This window comes from Gossypium hirsutum, chromosome D11 (assembly GCF_007990345.1).
Source record: "Gossypium hirsutum isolate 1008001.06 chromosome D11, Gossypium_hirsutum_v2.1, whole genome shotgun sequence".
Lineage (NCBI taxonomy): Eukaryota > Viridiplantae > Streptophyta > Magnoliopsida > Malvales > Malvaceae > Gossypium > Gossypium hirsutum.
The window spans coordinates 16,588,796-16,610,228 of record NC_053447.1 but is presented as its reverse complement, the minus strand read 5'-3'; the positions used below and the strand labels follow the sequence as shown (position 1 = coordinate 16,610,228).

The 21,433-nt window shown below is 31.6% G+C and overlaps 2 protein-coding genes across 4 annotated transcripts; both read left to right on the top strand.

Moving 5' to 3' along the window:
• Positions 1–10,116: 10,116 nt before the first annotated feature.
• LOC107912624 (protein disulfide-isomerase like 2-2) lies at positions 10,117–14,397 on the top strand. Its single transcript, XM_016840898.2, has 9 exons — positions 10,117–10,445; positions 10,995–11,153; positions 11,412–11,525; positions 12,167–12,324; positions 12,975–13,074; positions 13,337–13,513; positions 13,603–13,748; positions 13,833–13,979; positions 14,076–14,397. The coding sequence occupies exons 1-9, from the start codon at positions 10,317–10,319 to the stop codon at positions 14,248–14,250; spliced, it is 1,305 nt and encodes a 434-aa protein (XP_016696387.1). The 5' UTR covers positions 10,117–10,316; the 3' UTR covers positions 14,251–14,397.
• A 150-nt stretch (positions 14,398–14,547) lies between these two features.
• On the top strand, positions 14,548–17,854 carry LOC107912625 (beta-adaptin-like protein A). Of its 3 annotated transcripts, XM_041106288.1 has the most exons (8): positions 14,548–15,126; positions 15,226–15,262; positions 15,777–16,005; positions 16,116–16,282; positions 16,366–16,575; positions 16,872–17,029; positions 17,268–17,329; positions 17,440–17,854. In XM_041106288.1, the coding sequence occupies exons 1-6, from the start codon at positions 15,044–15,046 to the stop codon at positions 16,881–16,883; spliced, it is 738 nt and encodes a 245-aa protein (XP_040962222.1). In that variant the 5' UTR covers positions 14,548–15,043; the 3' UTR covers positions 16,884–17,029; positions 17,268–17,329; positions 17,440–17,854. The 3 variants fall into 3 exon arrangements, with proteins under 3 accessions (XP_040962222.1, XP_040962223.1, XP_016696388.1); XM_041106289.1 differs by lacking the exon at positions 17,268–17,329; XM_016840899.2 differs by lacking the exons at positions 16,872–17,029; positions 17,268–17,329; positions 17,440–17,854 and adding an exon at positions 16,669–16,865.
• The last annotated feature ends 3,579 nt before the right edge of the window (positions 17,855–21,433 follow it).

Below are 21,433 nucleotides of genomic sequence, written 5' to 3'. Positions count from 1 at the left end.
ATAGAGATATAGACACTTGAGTTTAATTATTTGTGTTAAATATTGTTATTTATTTGCTAGTAAACTTACTAAGCTTTATGCTTACGTCTTTTATTTCTCTTTCTCTTATAGTATTACAAGGCTACTTCAAGGATCCTAAAGAAGTCGGAGATCGTCCACACTATCAAGAAAAACTACTCGGTATTTTATGATGAAACATGTTTGAGTTATGGCATGTATAGGGATTTAGTTATTTTGTATGCTTGTAATTATGATTTTGCTAAAGAATGAGGTGTAAGTATTTTATGATGAATAGTTATTAAAATGGTTAAGTATGAAAGTGTTTGTGGTTATAAGAGTCTAAGTGATATATTATGCATGGAAATCATGAAAGGGGTAAAATTTTGCAAAGAAACAGAATTTAGGCAGCACAGTGACGTGACTCTGAAAAATCACCTAGGATGGTATAAAATGAATTAGAGGGTGAATGATATATGGAAATAAATCTTGTTGAGTCTATTTTCATGGAAAAATAACGGTGTAGCAAAAGGAATTTTATATTTTAAGATATGAGAATTTTGGTGAGACAGAGTCAGAACAGTTTTTGGTGTCCCCTGTTTTGAGTTTATAAAATCATTAAAAATTATACAAAAATAGTTATAAGTTTTAGTTTATATTTATAGATTCCTTATTGAGTCTATATTCTGTAAAAATAAGTAATAATTTCATATGAAAATCCTACAGTGAGAAAACTTATTTTTGGTGACAAGAGGTCAGGACAGGCAGGTGGTGAAACAGGGGAGACTTTAACTGATAAACTGTACTAATTGGCTAAACCAAAAATTCTAAAAAAATTATGGTAAATAGAAATATGAGTCTAGTTTCAGGAAAAATTTACAGAATTAAATTTTGAGTTCCGTATCCCGAGTTATACTTAATTTTGTAACTACTACGCGATTGGACAGATTTGCTGTAAATAGTGAAATAAATTTTCAAAATAAGTTTTTATGCTCCGAATTAGTAAGATAAGCTAAGTAATGCCTCGTGCTCGATTCCGGCAACGGTATCGGGTAAGGGGTGTTACAAAAATCATTGATTTTGAAAGGGAAAATTGTTGCAATAATCAAAATAACCAACAATAGAAGCTTTCAACTATTTGTTCAGTACTAGAAAGTATCAGCTTTATGGCCAAAGAAAAAAATGACCCTTGTTTGTGGCACAAGAGACTTGGAAACTTGAGCTTCAAAGTTCACAAATTGCTTGCTCACCAAAATAAGGTGTAGGAGTTGCCAACAATTGAAGAAAAATATGGTGTATGTGTGTGTAAAGGTAGCATGCTTGGAAAACAACACTATCAACCATTTTTAAAGGAAAGAGCAGGGAAAGCCAAAAAAGTGTTAGAGTTGGTTCATATCATTATGTATGGTCCTATGAAAACTCCATCTCATGCTCAAAATAGGTATTTTGTTTTATTCGTTGATGATTTAACTTGTATGACATGGATGTATTTTATTAGACAAATATCTAAAGTATTCTCAATATTTAAAAAGTTTAAAGCGCTTGTTGAGAAACAATTTGGTAAATGTATAAAAGTTTTGAGAATTGATAAAGGAAAGAAATACACTTCTAATGAGTTTCATAAGTTCTATGAATATGAAGGCATAATACGTCAATTGATTGTTGAGTATTCACCATAAGAAAATGACATCTGAAAAGAATAATCAAGCAGTGATGGAAATGGCCAGTTGTTTGAGAAAAGGATGCTTAAAGAATTTTGGCCTGAAGTGGTTAATACAACTGTATATTTGCTAAATATATGTCCAACCAAATTCATGTGTAATATAACTCCATTTGAAGCGTAGAGTGGAAGAAAACCATCTGTGAACCACCTTAAAGTTTTTGGGTGTGTTTGCTATGCTCAAACCCCCAAAGAAAAAAAAAGAAAAAGTTTGAAGAAATAAACGACAAGTGTGTTTTTTATTGGCTATAGTTATATATCGAAGGGCTATAGACTTTACTAGTTGAAGACAAAGAAGGTGATCATTAGCCGTGATGCCATGTTTAATGAAAAGACTACATGGAACTAGCAAGAAGAAAAGTTTGAGAAAACTGTTCTTGCTACAATTATGCATCCAGTAAATGTTGATGAGCAACCGGCCCATGCTATATCGAATTCTCCATTCTCATCAAATTCTCCAAGTTCGAGCTTTTCATCCCCTAGCTCTACTCCAAGAAATATTAAGAGTTTAAGTTATCTTTATGTTAGATGCAATTATAGTGTAGTTGAACCAGAAAGCTTTGAAGAAAGTTATACAAGATAAAATTGATGCAATTGAAAAGAACAAGACATGAGAGTTGGTTGAAAAGCTAAATGACAAAGAATCTATTGGTGTGAAATAGGTGTACAAGGTGAAGCATAATCCAGATGGTTCGGCCCAAAGAAACAAAGCCAGATCTGTAACAACCCGGTTTTGACCCTAATTGGAATAGTGGTTTTGGGACCACAAATTCGAGTCAGAAAAATATTTTAATATTATTTTTTTAGTCTACAGTATGTTAATTTATATGTGTGAAAATTTCGTGTGAAAATTTTATCGTTGGTGTGCTCGATTTAATTAAAAGGATTTAATCGTGTAAAATGCAAAATTAGCATGCTATATGCAAAGGTACCTATTTGCTATGATTTTTATTATATGGAGTCCTTATGTTGTAATTTAATCATTAGAATTATGCATGGACAAAAATAGACAACCATTAAATAGTTTTCTAATTAAATCATTAAGGTTAAAATTGTAAAATGTATATTAATATGTATTAAATAAATAAATAATGGCCATGCATGTGTTCATCTTTCTTGGCCGATTCTAAGAAGAAAAAAATAAAGCTTTGGAAGCTTTAAACATTCGGCACCTTTGGGAGCTTAATTCGGGTATGTGTTTTGTTCAGTTTTCGATAATTTTTACGTTTTTGAGATCGTTGCTTTGTGTTCTTCAAAACCCATGTTTTAATTTTGTGAATTGTTGATGATTTTGAAATGTGCCATTGATGAATGCTTGGACTTTGTGATAGTTGATGATGAAAAATGAAAGATATGTGATAGATTAATATGTTTTGTATTGGAATTTTTAGTGAAATTGAGTAAATAGGGCTAAATTGTGAAATTAAATTTTTGGGGGACTAAAATGTGAAATAAATGCAATGTGTGGACTTGTATGAGAACCATGAATATTCTGCCCTTGTGTGGTATGGGCAAATTTTGTATAAATTGTGTTTTATGCAATAGGGAGTAAATTGCAAAAAGGTGTAAATATTAGGGGCAAAATAGTAATTTTCCAAATTATGTGTTTTTGGATTAAATTGAATGTGTTAATAAATAAATTATCTTATTTTGAATATATTTAGATCGAGAACCAAAGAAATCGGAGTTAGATCGGGGAAAAGCCAAATTAGTCAAATAATCGTCCGATTTCGATTTTCCATCGTCCGAGGTAAGTCTATTAGCTATTTAATTTTATTAAATCAGCATATGAGTATGTATATCAATGGTATGTGTGTTGAGTTGAATTTAAAAGTATAAAAATTGGAATTGAAAGTATGAAATTATGTATATATATATGTTAGATTCGAATGACTATGAATATGCAAATATGCATATGAATGTCCTTGAAATAAATTTAGGTATGAACATATATGTACAAATTATATTCGAATATACATGTATATACATGTAAAATTTGTTGTATTGAAATTAGGTATGAAATTACAAAGGTATGAGATATATTCGAACATATGTATGTGTGTGCGAATAAGGTGTGAATTTAGTATAAAATAGTTGTATAAGTTGGAGTGAATAAGTATGTGTACTTATGAATAAATATTTATATTGAGTATAAGTATGAAATTATATTTATATATATATATGCTAAATTCGAATATGTATGAGTATATAGGTATATGTTCTTGTTTCGAATATAAGTATAGAGTAATATATGTTTGTTAGATTCGAATATGCATATATGTACATGTATAAGGTCCTATATGGAGATGGTATATGAAATTGTATGGGTATATATAGAATTCAAATGTTAAAGGTACCTAGTATAAAGTGGAATCTAAAGTATGAGTTTATATATACATAAATGTGTTTCGGTTGAATTATTGAGTTATTTAAGTTAGATTTGATGATTGGGATTTATATTTATCCATGTGTTTTTTTTAAGATATAAGTTATGAATATTGAGCTGAATTTTGTGTGGATTTTATATACAAATAAGAGATACAACTTCTGTGAATTGAGATTCTTTTGTTAAAGCTCAGTATCCATCGGATTTATTGCCAGTGAAAATTATTCAGACTATATGTCTAGCAGGCTAAGTGCCGATGAACCGAATCAGGCTATAAGCCTAGTAGGCTAAGTGCCGGTGAATTGAATCAGGTTATAAGCCTAGCAGGCTAAGTGCCGGTGAACTGAATCAGGCTATAAGCCTAGCAGGCTAAGTGCCAGTGAACTGAATTAGACTTTAAACCTAGCAGATGAAGTGCTAGTGAATCTGTTTAAATTAAGTGATTATATGCATTGGGTATAAATATATATATGCTTTTGATTATATGTAATGGACAAATATATGAACATTTGTTTCAATGTGTTTGATGAGTGTATAAACGTTTGAATCTTTGTGATTATTGAGTATGTACATATATTGGTTGTCATGAAATTGTTGGATATATATATGAACGCATTCGCCATATGTGGATTATAAGTGTATATGTGTATTCAGCACTTGTAATTGATAAGTATAAAAATATGCTATTGGTATATGTATTTGGAAAATTATATATAAATGGATTCGATGAAGTGCAAGCGAAAAATACACTAGAAATCAGTATATGCAGTTAATGATTATGTTGGTAACTTGATTATATGCATATAATGTCTATACATATGTCTGTTTATGTGTATTAGTTAAATATACATTCTTTTATATGTATTTTAGATATCCTATAGACTTACTAAGCTATGAAAGCTTACTTTGATTGTTTTTGTCCATTTGTTTTATAGATTTTGGAGACGCGTTACGAGCTCGGGGATCATCAGCATAGTCTATCACACTATCGACTTCTTTTGGTATTTTGTTAAAATTTTGAACTCGACCTTATGGCATGTATAGGTTTGAATATGATTTTGGTTAGATTTGGATTGTAAAATATAAATAGCCATGAGAAAATGGTTTAATTTCCATGTTTGTGATCAGTTTGGTTTAAATGTTTGTGATCAGTTTGGTTTTAAAAAAATGGTTGTGTTTGTTTGGTTATGCCTCGTAACCCTAATTTGGTGACAGATACGGGTTAGGGGTGTTATAAGATCAATGGTGAAAGGTTATACACAATAACCTAGTATTGACTATCATGAAACATTTGCTCCAGTTGCTCGTCTAGACACAATTAGAGCAGTCATTGCATTAGCAACATCGAAAGGTTGGAATCTCTATAAACTTGAAGTGAAAATAGCATTAATGGAGAATTGAAAGAAGAAATGTTCATGCAACAACCTCAAGGCTCTATGATTAAAGGCCAAGAAGATAAGGTGTATAAATTGAAGAAAGTTCTATACAGGCTGAAGCAAGCTCCTAGAGCATGGTGCAGCGAGATTGACAACTACTTCATTCAACAATGATTCCAAATAAGCAAAAGAAAGCCTAATTTGTATGTCAAGTTTCAATGTAGGACCAATATCCTTCTTGTTGCACTTTATGTTGATAATCTAGTTTATACCGATAACAATGAAAGGATGATTAGAGTTTTTAAAATAGACATAATGGGAAAATATGAGATGACTGATCTTGATTATTACATCATTTTCTTGGTATTGAAATTTATCAAGATGATCATAGAGTTTTTATTTGTCAAAAGAAATATGCTGAAAATGTTCTAAAGAAGTTTGGTATGCTTGGATACAAACTTGTTGATACTCATTTGGTGGTGAATGAAAAATTAAGAAAAGAATATGGTGGAAAAATGGTAGATGCAAGCATGTATAGAAGCTTAATTGGAAGCTTGTTTCATTTAATGGCTACAAGGGTTGATTTGATGTTTGTGGCTAGTTTACTTTCAAGATTCATGAGTAAACCTAGACACTTACATCTTGAAGCAACAAAAAGAGTGTTAAGGTATGTCATGGGTACCATTAAGTATAGGTTCATGTTTGAAAAACATTCAACAATAAAATTAGAAGGCTATTATGATAGATGTTGGGTCATGAGTATTGATGATACGAAGTGCACTTCAAGTTATATGTTTTCTTTTGGAACTGTGTGATTTCTTGGTGTTTAAAGAATCAAGAAACTGAAGACTCAATCATCTGTAGAAATAGAGTATCTAACAGCTAGATTAGTGGCACAAAAAGCAAATTGGTTGAGAAGAATTATTAAAGACATTGGACAGAAGCAAAAGGAAGGTGTTCAACTTCATTGTGACAACAAATTAGCCATTGTTATGTCAAAGAATCCAATTTATCACAACCAAACTAGACACATCAACATCAAACATCATTTCATTCGAGAAGTTATTGAAGTAGGAAAGGTCCAACTAGAATTTTGTCCTTCACAAGAGCAACTACCAAACATTTTGACCAAAGCACTTCCTAGAGCAAGATTCCAGCAACTCAGAGAAGCATTGGGGGTCAAAGAACATCACATTAAGGGGGAGTATGTTGGATAATGTGATGTCATGAATGTGTGCTTGTAATTAATGTGTTTAGAATGAATGTATCTAGGGAATCTAATAGTCATGCATGAATGTATTTATCTAATATGACTATTAGTTTCTTGTAAACTCTAATATATATATTTTAACACACTTTTATGTACATTTTATGCTAATCCCGAGTAAATAAATAATATTTTTTGTGGCTTTTCACTTAATTTCATGATATTTTATAATCACTATGGGAATGTGTTAAGTTTGTAAAATTCATGTTAAACAGATGTTATTTTTTTATTTTTTGGGAATAATTGGGCTAAGGGAAAGAATTACAGAATTTTGGTTGTATTTGGGGTCTTAAACAGGTGCAGGTTAGAAGATCTAAGGTGCAGGTTGGAAGATCTAAGGTGCGGTCACATGGGTTTCAAAATGACTTCGTTTCAAATTCAATTACATGGAAGCCTAGGATTGTTTAATTGGAAGCCCAAAACTGTTTTGCTAATCTACTTTTCCGTAAAATAAAAAATGGCAACATCCATTACAAAAATTAGTAGTCTATAACAGACCACTCATCTCCTAAAAATAATAGTTTTGACCCCAATCTCCACCAAATAAAAATCAGCAACCATTCTCCTTGATTCAAGCCTCAAACCTTCCATTCCTTTGCTAAAAAAAGCAGTCAAAACCACACCCTTTTTTACCATTCAATGACCGACCATACAAGGAGAAAAATAAGCAACTCCTTTTGTTAAAATTAGCAAAACACCACCCATCCATCCCCATATCAAGGGACGACTCATATGGGGGAGAAAATCAAGAATTCCCTTGCTAAAAATAGCAAGGGATGTTGGGGCTTAAAGGTTATAAAAGGAGGCTTTCACTTCATTAAAAAATGTACCAGTTTTCAAAGAAAAATCTCTTAAGTGTTCTTGTCTTTCTCATGACTTGTTAAACACTTGTTTGCCACAAAATAAGGTAGTTTACTTGCCGAAAATGAGAGCAGTGCCAGAGGGAGAAACTTGAGAGCATTTTGATGAATTAACGTAAAGACAAGGAGGAGAGCCACCATGGGAATCCGCAAGAAACAGTCGCAGATAACTCATTCCAATTTAACTGTTTTCTCTTATTATTGTGAATTGGCCTTGGATAACCCCCTCGGCTACTCTTCTTCCCTTTCTCTTTATTGTTAATTGATTTTTTTGTGTTGAAAGACAAGTTTGCATCTCATTTTTATGTTTTCAATTTAATATTACATTACTTAGTTTTGTTTATTTAGAATAAGTATGAATCATGATCTGAGTTAATTGATTTTTGTATTGTGAATATATTGTGCAAATAATTATTTCATTCATTTAGGTTTAATTCATGTTAATACTTGTAAATGTATGGCCAATATTTGTAGGTTAATGAATTAACTGTTTAATCTGAGAAGAGACCATAGTTAATAGACAAAAGATCTAAATGGTGTATCTCATGTCGATATCGAAAGATGATTGTTATATGCATAAACTGTATAAATGCCCGAAATGATGATTTCTTAGTTAGTTTTGACGTAGACATATGTGGAATAACTCCTTAATTAAAATTTGGATTAATGAATTTTCATATTGCCACGACCCTTCGTGATATTCCTTGATTTCCAATGAACTCATGTTAAGTGAAATACTTGTTCTAGTCTATTCATGTTATGTTTTATTAAATCTTGTATTTAATCTTTTTATTGTGATTATTTTTCTGCAATGTATATTGTTTTATTTTGTAGGTATTTGAAATATGACTACATCCTTAACATTATTTTTCTTTACTTATTTTCTACCAAATTGTTTTATAATTAACTTTACAATTAATTTATATAACAGCCCCTATGGAGACGATAATTCTTTACTTACTACTTATACGACTGTCTACACTTGCATGTAATCATACGACACATTACTCCTTATTGAAGATATCAATAACAAAGAAGCAAGAAACTTTTACACAATTTTCACTTGCACTCTAAACAATCTAGAAATCAAAGAAATGATTTTATCTTCAACAATCCCTCAACCCAATACGAGAGGTAAAAAGGCTTAATGACCTCTGCAATTCAATATTGCATTCATTTGACAATAATACAAACCAAAAGATCTCTATATTGTGACTCCCCCCTCGCACACTGATATGGGACATGGCAATACTTGTTGGAGACATAGTTTTCATATATGCAAAAACAATAATAACAACCAAAAGATCTCTCTAATCTCTCTCAAATTTTAATTTGAGCAAACTAGTCCCTTTAAAAATTTTAGAGCAATTTAACCCTTGCCAATTTTGAAAGTGAACAATTAAGGACAATTAATCATGACGTTAAATATTTTTAAACAATTGTGCATAATTGTGATTGGTATAATAATAAATTTAGCTCTCGATGTTTACAAATTTTGTTAATTTGGTCTTGATTCTCAAAAAAAAAATCAACAAATTTAGCCTTAGCATTTCCACCTTTACAAAAATATTATAGGCTAAATTTATTAAATTATGACCAAATGAATAGATGTGTAAATTATAAGAAATTTGTTATTATAACAATCAATTTTTTTGTAAAATTGATGAAAAAACATTGACGATGTGATTAAAAATCCATAATTGCTCATTTTTAAAATTGACAGAAATTAAATTGCTCCGTTTTTTTAGAGAAACCAATTTAATTAATATCAAAATTGAAAGGGATTGAAGAAATTTTTTACCTGCCAAATTTCTCATACTTTTACTCTCTTTCATCCTGTTAAATGAACTAAGTATCACATCTTGTAAGTTAACCAACATCCAAAGCTTGGCAATTTGTAGGTGGGATGGAAACTCGTTTCGACACTACAAGAGTCACAATCCCTTCTCAACATGATTAAGCTAGTCCAAGATTACCGCTATCATTGACATCTCAAAAAGGAGGCAAAAATAAATAAATAAACCTACACCTCTTGTTTCAATATCACCTTCGATTGGCCATAATCTGCTTGTCTTTCTTCTTTCGGTTTTTACCAAAAAATTACTGAAAATAGCATTATTGATGTGAGAAAGTCATCAAATATATACTTTGATTAAGTTAGAGTAGTTTTATATCACTAGCAAAAATAAAAACAGTGGTTGAATCAAAAATTAAAAACTGATGAGATGATGGTTCGAAATAAGGGTTAGACTAATTGACTCGCGAATTAATACAAATCGAATTAAAAATCTAATTAATTTTTTTTCTATTTTTTATAGATTTTTATAATTTATTTAATTAAACTTAATAAATCAAACCAATCAAAAAAATTTAACTACCTATACTGAAATCTCGGAGTAAAATGGAATCCATAAGAAAGAAGAATAATAAAAATGAAAGTTGATAAGTGTACACGTGTCACCAATGGGCGTTGAAAGCACTGTAATTCCAGTTTCCACATCCTCCAACAAATAAGAACTTTCTTCCGGTTATTTACAACGTGGCGAGCTGACGTGCTGAAAGCTCATTGGCTAGCACACGTAGCTTCCTCTGAGACGAGGGGTTTTTGTAGTCGTCTCTATACTTTCTCTCCACTCCAGAGGTTTCTTCTCCGACAGAGAGATCAATCTGAGCGATAGAGGAAAATCACGAATTCCTGAAAATAAATACAATGCATAGATCGCGATCTCCATTGCTATTAGCTTTATCATTTCTCTTCACATCCTTCCCCATCTCTAACGCTCTTTACGTGCCGTCGTCGCCGGTGGTTCAGCTCACTCCATCTAATTTCAAGTCCAAGGTAAACCTTTCATCATTTGCCGTTGATTAGAAAAAAAATATGTCCAAGAACAGAATCGAAAAGAATAAGGAGGATCTAAATTTGTGTTAAGTTATATGAAATGCATCTTTCTGTTGGATCACAATTGAAGAAATTAAATACGATTAGAAATGAGTTAGTTCTTTGGAATTTTGTCACTTAACTATATTTTTTTTTATAAAAGGCCTTTATTTTGTTTTGATTTTGAAGTGTTAAGTTTACTAGTTAATTTAGAAATGGGTCATTTATCAAGCTTAGATGAACGGTTTAATGTATTTTAATTGCATTAAACATTCAGGTTTCTACACCTTACAATTTTGTTTGAGTTTAAGCAATGATTTCAGTTTACGTTATTCAATACTCTTGATTAAATTCCGTATCGGGGATACAAATGGACCATAGCATTTTCATTGCATGATGAAACATCTCTTCATTGATCTGACTTTCGCTTATTATTTTAGTAAGTCAAGAAGGGTAAGAGACAAGCATATCGAGGAGAATAGCTTATTGAGTCTTTTTTAATTGTGGCAGGTTTTAAATTCTAACGGAGTTGTTTTGGTTGAGTTCTTCGCGCCTTGGTGTGGCCATTGCCAAGCTTTAACACCTACATGGGAGAAAGCCGCCAATGTCTTGAAAGGTGTCGCTACAGTGGCAGCCCTCGATGCTGATGCTCATAAGTCTCTTGCCCAGGTTTGGAGAATTCAAATCTATCAGCCACACCTTTTCAAAAATCTGAGATGTAATCTAGGTTCTATTTTGTTGGTGTGCTGATTGTTGTTCAACTAGCAGGAATAGTTTCCTTACGTTTCATTGTGCTGTGTAAATTTATAGGCTTTATCCCATTATGTACAGGATTGTCATTTACGCACAATGTCTTGCGGCTGACTGGAAATTCTTTTGTTCTCTGTTAATTTTATGTGCTTATTAAGCCTTGTGATTGCCACACAGGAATACGGGATTAGAGGATTTCCTACAATAAAAGTGTTCGCCCCTGGAAAGCCACCTGTAGATTATCAGGGAGCTAGAGATGTCAAACCTATTGCCGAATTTGCCCTCAAGCAGGTTTGTTACAGTATGTTGATTGATTGAAGTATCAAGATTTTATTAGATCATGATGTTGTTATCAAGTACTGAATCTGTTTCCATGTTAAGATTCATTTCTTACTTTTTAGGCCACTGTATATCGAGTAAGATAGGAGTGATCTTGTAGTTTTAATTAATATGCATTAGTTCATAGGTTCACCTTAAGATAAGACTAATATGTTGTGAATAGGGAAGATTATTTGCATGTCATGTGCTTTGCAACTGCTACAAATGCCATTTTTTTAGGACGTGTATTTGCAATGGACATGTAGTGATATTGTAGATTCTAACATTAGGAAAATTGAACAAATCCTTTCTCACTTCTCTGGCACATTCCAATTCCTACAGAATCTGATCCCAAGCAATATGAGACCATACTACATTGGTAAAGTTGTCTTTATGTAACTGAAGTAGATGCCATACATGGACATGGACCTGATAACTGTCAAAAAATGTCTCTCATGGCCTTATTTCTCTATCAGTTAGGATTCCTCATTATTTATGAATTTGATAAGTCATTTTTAAAATTTGAAATTGAAATTAAAGTGTATCAGTTTTATACTAAAACATTCTTTCTAAGACTTGAGCTGAATCATTGCAAACTTTTGTGAATTGTACAGGTAAAGGCACTTTTGAAAGACCGTCTCGCTGGGAAAACATCTGGAGGATCAAGTGAGAAATCTGAGCCTAGTGCATCAGTAGAATTGAATTCCCGCAACTTTGATGAATTGGTGCTCAAAAGTAAAGAACTTTGGATTGTGGAGTTTTTCGCTCCTTGGTAAGCTTGCTTAATTTTAGTAACACTCATCAAGAAATGGTGCTTCACTAGTATCACTGTAGATTCATGTACATGAAACTGTTAAATGCTGTTTATGTTTCTTATGATGACATGTTTTAATTTTGTGTTTCTTATGAGAATTGAACTGATAATGGATGAATTTTAGGTAGGCATTTAGGACCTTTAACGAATAAGAATAAATCAGATCTTCAAAGCTTCATGATATTATTGTGCAGCTATATTGTTACTGAAGAAGTTAAAGAATATGTTCAAAATAGCCTTAGATTTTAAGTTAATTCAAGAATATGATATAGTGACCTTTTTGGAAGATATTGTGTGTGTGTGTGTGTAACTTTTTAAATGTTCTTTAGAACATATGATACTGAACTTACTAAAGGCCAGTGCTCCAACTGATGAAAGCAATCAATATGCTTTTGTCCTACATGAAATCTGTATATATCTGTAAAGAAGTAAATTTTGATATAGAAAACATGCTTCTGCTGAGGATATCATATATGAGACTAAATCGATCTCAATGCAGTCATCTATGTTACATAAAATTTTGCACATAACCTAATGCTTGCTAACATAGTTTCTAGTTCTTATCTTCTCATTTTGATGATTAATACCTTGTAAGTACTTCTGTAAAGGTGTGGACACTGTAAAAGACTTGCTCCTGAGTGGAAGAGGGCTGCTAATAACTTGAAGGGGAAGGTGAAGCTTGGTCATGTTGACTGCGATTCTGAGAAGGTAATTTGCTTGTGTTGTCAAACTTGATATTGCGAGGCATCTGCCTTCTGAGAATGTTTCCATACCTAGAAATCACTTTATGAAATCTTATTAGAACGGAATAAGATGCTTTTCTATTTTGGACATCACTTTTCCACTCCAAATAAATATTTTTCAAATTAGAGAAGCAAGTTTTCCTTCTTTTTTATATATATTTATATTGGAACTTTTGGATGTATTTGTTTTATATTATTGGTTTAATAATGGGATGTGTGGTTTGCAGTCTCTCATGAGCAGGTTCAATGTGCAAGGGTTCCCTACCATCTTAGTATTTGGTGCTGACAAAGACAGCCCAGTTCCTTATGAGGGTGCTAGAACCGCCTCTGCTATTGAATCATTTGCTCTAGAGCAACTAGAAACAAATGTCGGACCGGCTGAAGTGACAGAGCTGACTGGCCCAGTAAGTCTCACACTCGTGCTTTAAGAATAGTTGCAGTCTTTTCTAAACTATATTGTTGTTTACTGAAAAGTATAATCTATTCAAAATAGGATGTGATGGAAGAGAAATGTAGTTCAGCTGCCATATGCTTCGTTGCTTTCTTGCCTGACATTCTAGACTCGAAGGCTGAAGGAAGGAACAAGTACTTGGATATGTTATTGTCAGTTGCAGAGAAATTTAAAAGGAGTCCTTACAGGCAAGTACATGCAAGCTAATTTTCTCTTGAGATCTCAATTTGTATGTGTGTGTGTTGTTCTAACGACAACTTTATCTCCTATAGCTATGTTTGGGCTGCTGCTGGTAAGCAACCGGATCTCGAGAACCGTGTAGGTGTTGGTGGATATGGTTATCCAGCTCTTGTAGCCTTGAACGTCAAGAAAGGAGCATATGCTCCACTCATAAGTGCATTTGAGCTCGAGCATATCATGTAAGTATTTCTTTTCCGACTTCTTGACTGAATGCCGCTCTTTTACGAATGAACAAAAATGAAACTTAGAACATGCAAAAATTTTGTCCATGGCAGTGAGTTTGTGAAGGAAGCAGGGCGCGGAGGCAAGGGAAATTTACCACTGGAGGGCACACCCGAGATTGCAAAGACAGAAGCATGGGACGGTAAAGATGGAGAAATCAAGGAAGAGGATGAGTTCTCACTTGAAGAACTCATGGGAGATTTTACAGCAAGTAAAGATGAGTTGTAATAAAATTGGAATTAGTTTAGGATAAAAAGAAGGGTTTTGATGTTTGGTCGTGTCGTTTATTTTGGTTTTTACTGATTGAAACAATTATCCCAAGTGAAACAGATTATTAGAGATGATCCAAATATTTAAGGAGTCTGATTTCATCTACCAACAATGTTTAATAACTTGTTTTGTTAGATATACTATTAAAAATGGTTTTGAAAAATAATACATTATCAAAATAATTTCATTGATAAGAAGCCAAAAGAAAAAAAAATTTTAATTTTTGAAAATCAAATCCCTCCACAAAAGATTTATACTATGTTTGGTTAGCCAATACACCTCTAATCGGTGAGTCTCACCTAATATCTCTTTATTCCGTCATTTGGTTCAATGTATTGCTAATACGCGTGTAATACATTACTTTTCTAATCGGTGAAAACCACCTATTCCTAATCTCTCTCTTTTGCCCATATTAGCTTCCGCTTCAGTTTACCCTCCCTGTTTTACCCTCTCAGTCTTCTTCTTTTCAGATCCCTCTCTGAACAAGTCTCACAACTCTCAACTACCACCAAACTCTCAACGACGCCAAATTTTATTTATTTCATTAAAGTCGATCAGAGATCTCCTCCGCCTCTAATTTCTCCTCCATTTGTCTTTTGCATTTACGGTTCTTTAATTTTCTGTAACAAATGGAACCTTCGTCTTCATCTTCTGGTTCAATGAAAGTTTCGCCGCTCGATCTGATGGCGTAGATCCGGTTCTCAGAAACCTAAGCAAATCACTCCTCCTAAGCCTCTGATTGTTAAAGATCATGAAGATGAAGTTGACGATGGAAAGAAAAAAGTCACTATCTTCTTCGGTACTCAAACCGGCACCGCCGAAGGCTTCGCCAAGGTTCCCTTACATTTATATATAAGTGTTTCCTTGATTTGCTTTTTCTTTATGTTTTTCTTATTAGTTTTATCTGTTCATTTCTTTTTTATTTTTCCTTAGGTTGCGAAGGTTGTTGGTGAAATCCTTACTGAGCAGGGTATGCTATTAATTTTTCTTGGAATTTTAATTTTTGTAATGGCTACTTGGATGCTAAAAATGCTGTTAACCTTGGCTAACTAATTTTCCGTTTTATGAATTATGATGATGCATCTTAATATCCACATCATTCCAGTATTTGAATAGCCTTTGTTGTAGCTATTTGCAAAATGCTGGCTGCTAGTGTTAATAATTTCTACTTCAATCAAGCTATCTCCTAGCATGTTTACTATCAAGGAGGTGCTTTTCAGTTAATCTTGATCCTGCAATTCGTGCTTCTTTTGTTTGCCATCAATATCTTCCCATTTCTTTTCTCTAAAACTTTATAAAGCTTGTAATTTAGTCATTAATTTCCTGTCATTGAAGAAAATCTGGGCATGTGTCTTCAACCCTGAATAATCATACATGGCCATGATATTATTAAACTATACTTCATTGTGTGTGATAGATTAGTAATACTCTTATACTAGTTTACGGAATCAGGAGTTTTCTAACGAAATTCTTTTGTTGTAAAGGTGTATGAACGTATCAAAGCACCGTTGTTGACCCTTGTTAGGTCAGGAAGCCCAGAACAGTATTATGCAGTTTTAAGTCATCTACATCTCTTGGTTATGCGAGCACCTTATGTGTTCTCCTCAGTCTACAAACATTTCTACTGCCAGTATAATGAACCATCTTATGTCAAACGATTGAAGCTTGAAATGTTGACTGCAGTGGCAAATGAGAGCAATAGTTATGAGATAGGTAAGTAAACTAGTTTCTTTTGAGGGCCTCTTTAGAGAAGATGACATCAGTAAATTTTCAATGCTTCCTCTCAAATATTCTGATATGCATCATTGTTTACTAAATTTCAGTCACTGAGTTATGTGAGTATGCTGCAAATGTTGATATCCCAATTGCCCGAGAGTCAATCAGAGCCGTTGGCAAAATAGCACTACAGCAGTATGATGTTAATGCAATTGTTGATAGACTTCTTCAATTTCTTGAAATGGAGAAAGACTACGTGACTGCTGAAGCTCTGGTAATTAAATATTTATACCCCTACTCGATGTTTGGTCTCTTAAATATATGCATAACCTTTTATTTATGAGTTCTTTTATGCAGGTGCTTGTGAAAGATCTTCTTAGAAAATATCCTCAGTGGAGCCATGATTGCATTGCAGTGGTTGGGAACATAAGCAGCAAAAATTTACAGGAATCAAAAGCCAAGGCAGCTCTTATATGGATGTTGGGGGAATATTCTCAAGATATGCAAGATGCTCCTTATGTTTTGGAAAGTTTAGTTGAAAACTGGGATGAGGAGCATTCTGCTGAGGTAATCAACCTTCATGGATATTATCCAATGATCCCATGTTAAACCATGTTCTGTTTTTCTGAACCATTTCTGATTATAGTTTTTGTTTCTTAGAATCTCTCTTGTGAAGATAAAAAGAGGTTGTTGAGCCAGTTGATTCAACTTTCAGCTGTATCTATTATGGCATTTCTAACCCTTGTTGGGCCTCTGATGTTTTCATTCATGTCTTTCTACTGGATATTGGATAACTTTATTTTATTATTCATTCAATTTTTCTTAGATTAATGATGATAAAATTTGCTATTGGTTTTTGGCAGGACATCGATTAGAGTCACGAATTGAATGCAGTAGCTGTTGTGGCTTGGTTAGAATTTCGACTCGGATTAGGCCATGGGAACTTGGCTTGCAATCACAACCTAGTGTAGGAAGAAGTAGAAAACAATCTTCATCCATTGCATGCACCGCAACTGCTTTGGTACGTTTTGTCGCCATAACTAATCGCTTACTTTTATTTTTACAGAAGAAATTGAGAATTGTTGCTCATCTTTTTGTCAATGTAAACGGTATTGGTTTTTTTCTCTAACCTTAGCACAATTGATGTGAGCTATGTTTGTAGCCGCTCATGGTATTGTTTTTTTCTCTGAGCTCTTCTAATTTTTATAGACTTTCTTGGCTTAAAACTACAGTTTATTCACAAATTCTTTCATTTGTAGGTATTTCCTCAATTTGTTTGGTTTGAGGGGTTTATTTAATCTGATTCTGGGAGAGGAAAATGGTTAGGATCATGAACTTCCTGTTACATTTTATTTTAGATTGTGTACTACACTTTCTCTGGTTGTGGACTCATTGTTTATCTCATCTGTAAATTGTGATTTCTTTTGGCAGCAATGGATGATACACAGCGAATGATGCAGATGGTCTTGACATAGTCCAACATGAATGGGCACTCCCTAAATTCGAGCATCGGGCCGAAGCAGTATTGAAAAACCTCGTCAGCTGAACATCGGGAGCGCATAAACAGCTGTCAAAAGGGGGTAGTTCGATTGAAGTTTTCATCTTACAAGCTTTTCGATGGATATATGTGATTGAAGTTGTCAAAAGGGGGCGTATAAACAGCTGTCCTGTTTGTTTAATGATATACCTAAAGGGGGATGTATGATTTCAATTGCAAGGCAAACAATTGAAACAATTTTTCCATGCTTTGAACTTGATTGACTGTGATTCCTTTACTGTTACTTTAGCTTGATTCTTTTATGGATATATGTAAATGATAAATCATGATAATTATCATCTTACTGCACGACCATGAGCATGGAAAACTAGGAGATTGGTGGTTCAGGGAGAAAATGAGTTTGAGTAGATTTCTTTATGTTATTTTATGTATCTAGTTTGTGAAACTTTGGTAGTGTTTGAATTGTTTTTTGTATAGTACTAAATTTGAATTATAATTTAATTTCTTTTCATTTATATTTAATAATAATTTTATACAATGTTGAGCTTTTGATTCATGATATTGAACTTAATTTTAATTTTATAAAGTATCATATATTTTAGTAAATTCATATAAGAATATTGATTATTAAGAATTTTATTAAATCATATATTTTAATTAAAATATATTTAATAATAATTATTTCAAATTATATTTTATAGTATCATATATTATGATTTTAGTAAATTCATATAAGAATATTGATTATTAAGAATTTTATTAAATTATATATTTTAATTAAAATATATTTAATAATAATTATGTTAAATTATATTTTATAGTATCATATATTATGGTTTTAGTAAATTCATATAAGAATATTGATTATTAAGAATTTTATTAAATTATATATTTTAATTAAAATATATTTAATAATAATTATGTTAAAATATGATTAAATTATTTATTATTGATATTAATAATCTTATTAAAATTTAATAACAATAACAATAATCATTTACCTAAACAAATTTATGCTAAGGGTATTCTAGTCATTTTAGTTTTTTTCATTATGCTATTACACCTCTATTCCATTCAACCAAAAACAAAATTACTATTACGACTCTATTCCATTACATTCAACCAAACAGTTGATTTGCTATTACACCTCTATTCCATTATACCTCTATTCCATTACACCTCTAATCCAATACACCTCTAATCCAATATAGCGAACCAAACGTGCCCTTAATATTATTTTCCTTAAATTTTGGTTAAATTTCAATTTTGATATTTTAAAAGTTAATTTTAAAAAATTATATTTTATCATGTTAAGTTTGAATTAGTTTTTTTTTAAATTTTAATCAATATTTTTAATATTATTTTTATTATTACTTGACTAGTAAATATATGTTTAATTTTAAAATGTCACACTAAAGAATTTAATAGAAGAATTTTAATGGTGATAATAATTATACCTAAATTTTTAAATCTAAAAAAGTAAAGAGACTAAATTCTTAAAAATACAAGTAGATGAGCTAAGTTCCAAATGTACAAAATGTAATCAACCCAACTTGAAAGACAAATTGTATTCTATGTACATTTTGCAGTTTATATTTTGGGTTTGTGTTATCTATCTCAACAATGTTATTTTCAGAGTTCGAATTTTCGTCTCCCTTTTGGAATGCAATACACCATACCACTTAGAGGAGGTGATCATGTGTTGGGCTACCCGGCTTGGCCCGACAGTCCACCCGGAAAATGGGAGGGTTTGAGTAAAAATATAGGCTTGAAATATGTGTTTAGGCAAAAAAATGAGGCCCATTTAGAAAACGAGCCATGCCTCGGGTAAAACTTTTTGGCCTAAGCCCGGCCCGGCCCGGCCCGAATTATATATTAAATATATATTTTTTATTTTAAATCAAATATACTTTTTAACTTTCATGTTTCACTTTCGTCATCAGATAGTGCCCTCCTTTTTTTCCCAATTCCAAAATCAAGCTTCAAAATCCCTAAGCCCTTTTAGTGTTGTAAAATTTAATATGGGTCGGGCCGGCCGGACTCGGGCTTAGCAATTTTCTTTCGGGTCGGGCCAGGCACAGACCTAAAATTTTATTTGGGTCCGACTCAAACCCGACCCATGATCATCTCTAATACCACTACATCATTTATCTTTTTGAATTATTGGTATTGTAATCATGGCTTCCATTTTAATATTGCAAATATCAATCTGAATGTTCTGTTTTAATAGTAAATTGAAACAATAAACTGTAGGTTCCATTTCGATGTAAATTTTGGTCGTACCAGCCATATCGATATGTATTTATTGATTTCGCTTATATTGATCGGAATATAGTGTATTGGCCGGTACTTTAAAAAATTTAAAATATTTTAAATTAAAATTAAAATTTTCATTATTATTTTTGAATTTGTTGAATTAAGGATTATCATTTGCATATTATGAGATGAATTCATCATATTTGTTGTTTATTTTGAATTTGTTCAATGATAAATTGTATTTGTGAAGCTTGTTAAATAATATTTTATATTATTAATTAATATTTTATATTTAAAATTTATTTAATTTTATTATTTAATATTTATAAATATTTTTATATGCATTTATAAATATTTTTTAAAAATAATGAGATATCAAAAAATAGTACTCCAATACATATTAATACTTTATTATTATTGTCTTCATCATCATCAGCTGACATGATTTATACAAATGCATTTGAAAGTTACAACTTCAAAAAAGGATTGAAACTTTCTTTTTTTTTGGTATTCTCGTTACCGCACCCAACCACTTCTTAAAAAGGATTGAAATATTTAAGATTATTTCACATTTTTACTGAATTCGAATCAAATCGTTACTTGAAATTCGTTACATAAATTTTAAAAAAAGAGCATAATAATTTAATGATTTAAATAAAAATTTTCTAATAGTTTATTAATATAAATGAAAACTTTGAAATATTTCGATAACCATTTTATAATTTTTTGAAGTTAAATGACCAAACCATAAACTTACTGATAGTGTAGTTTGCCCTTTGTTTTAAGTGTTAAAAAAATGTGAGAATTTTGGGTTTTTTTTATTAAATGGACTTAAAATTTTAATAAATTACGAAAATGACTCATTTTCTTGATTATCTACGTAAATGACCTGAAATGAATAGTAAAAATTGGTGGAGTCAAAGTGATTGGCGCCACCAACATGCCACGTCAGCCATAGGATTAAAAAATCAATTTTGTGGTGGAGCCATAGTGAATGGCGCCACTTGTATAAATATCAGAGAAATACTGGTATTTCTCAATAATTGAAGGGTCAAAAAATAAATAATGGTAGTGGAGCCATAGAGAATGACGCCACCACTTTATGTAAGGTTATTATTATTTTTTAGTTTTTTTTAATTTAAAAAAATATTTTTTTATTTAGTGGAGCCATATAGAATGGCGCCACCAGTGTAATCAATCACTTTTTCTAAATGTATTTTTTAATTTAAAATTAAAAATGATATTTTATTTGAGGGAGCCGTTCTCTTTGGCATGATCAAATAGTTATATATAACCCCAATGGTAGATCAGTCTTAGTTAAAGAATTTTTTTTAATTATATAATGTTAGAGGATGAAAGGGAGAGAGATGAGAAGTGTTTTTTTTTGCTTCTATGTTTAATGGTTATTTTTTGTTTCAAGTTATTTATTCAGTAATGAGTTCAAATTAGTTATATAAATTGTTAGAGTTGTGTGACCCAAATTTTAAGAGATTACTTGCAAGTCAAGTTAAACAAAATATATTTTCTTTCTAGAAGATTTAGTATTTATGAGTATAATATAATTAGTATTTATTAGCATAATATATTTGACTTTGATTAGAATTAGGTTTTTTCAACCTATAAATAGACGTTGTCGAAACTCCTCTTGTAATAATTCGAATTCGACATAGT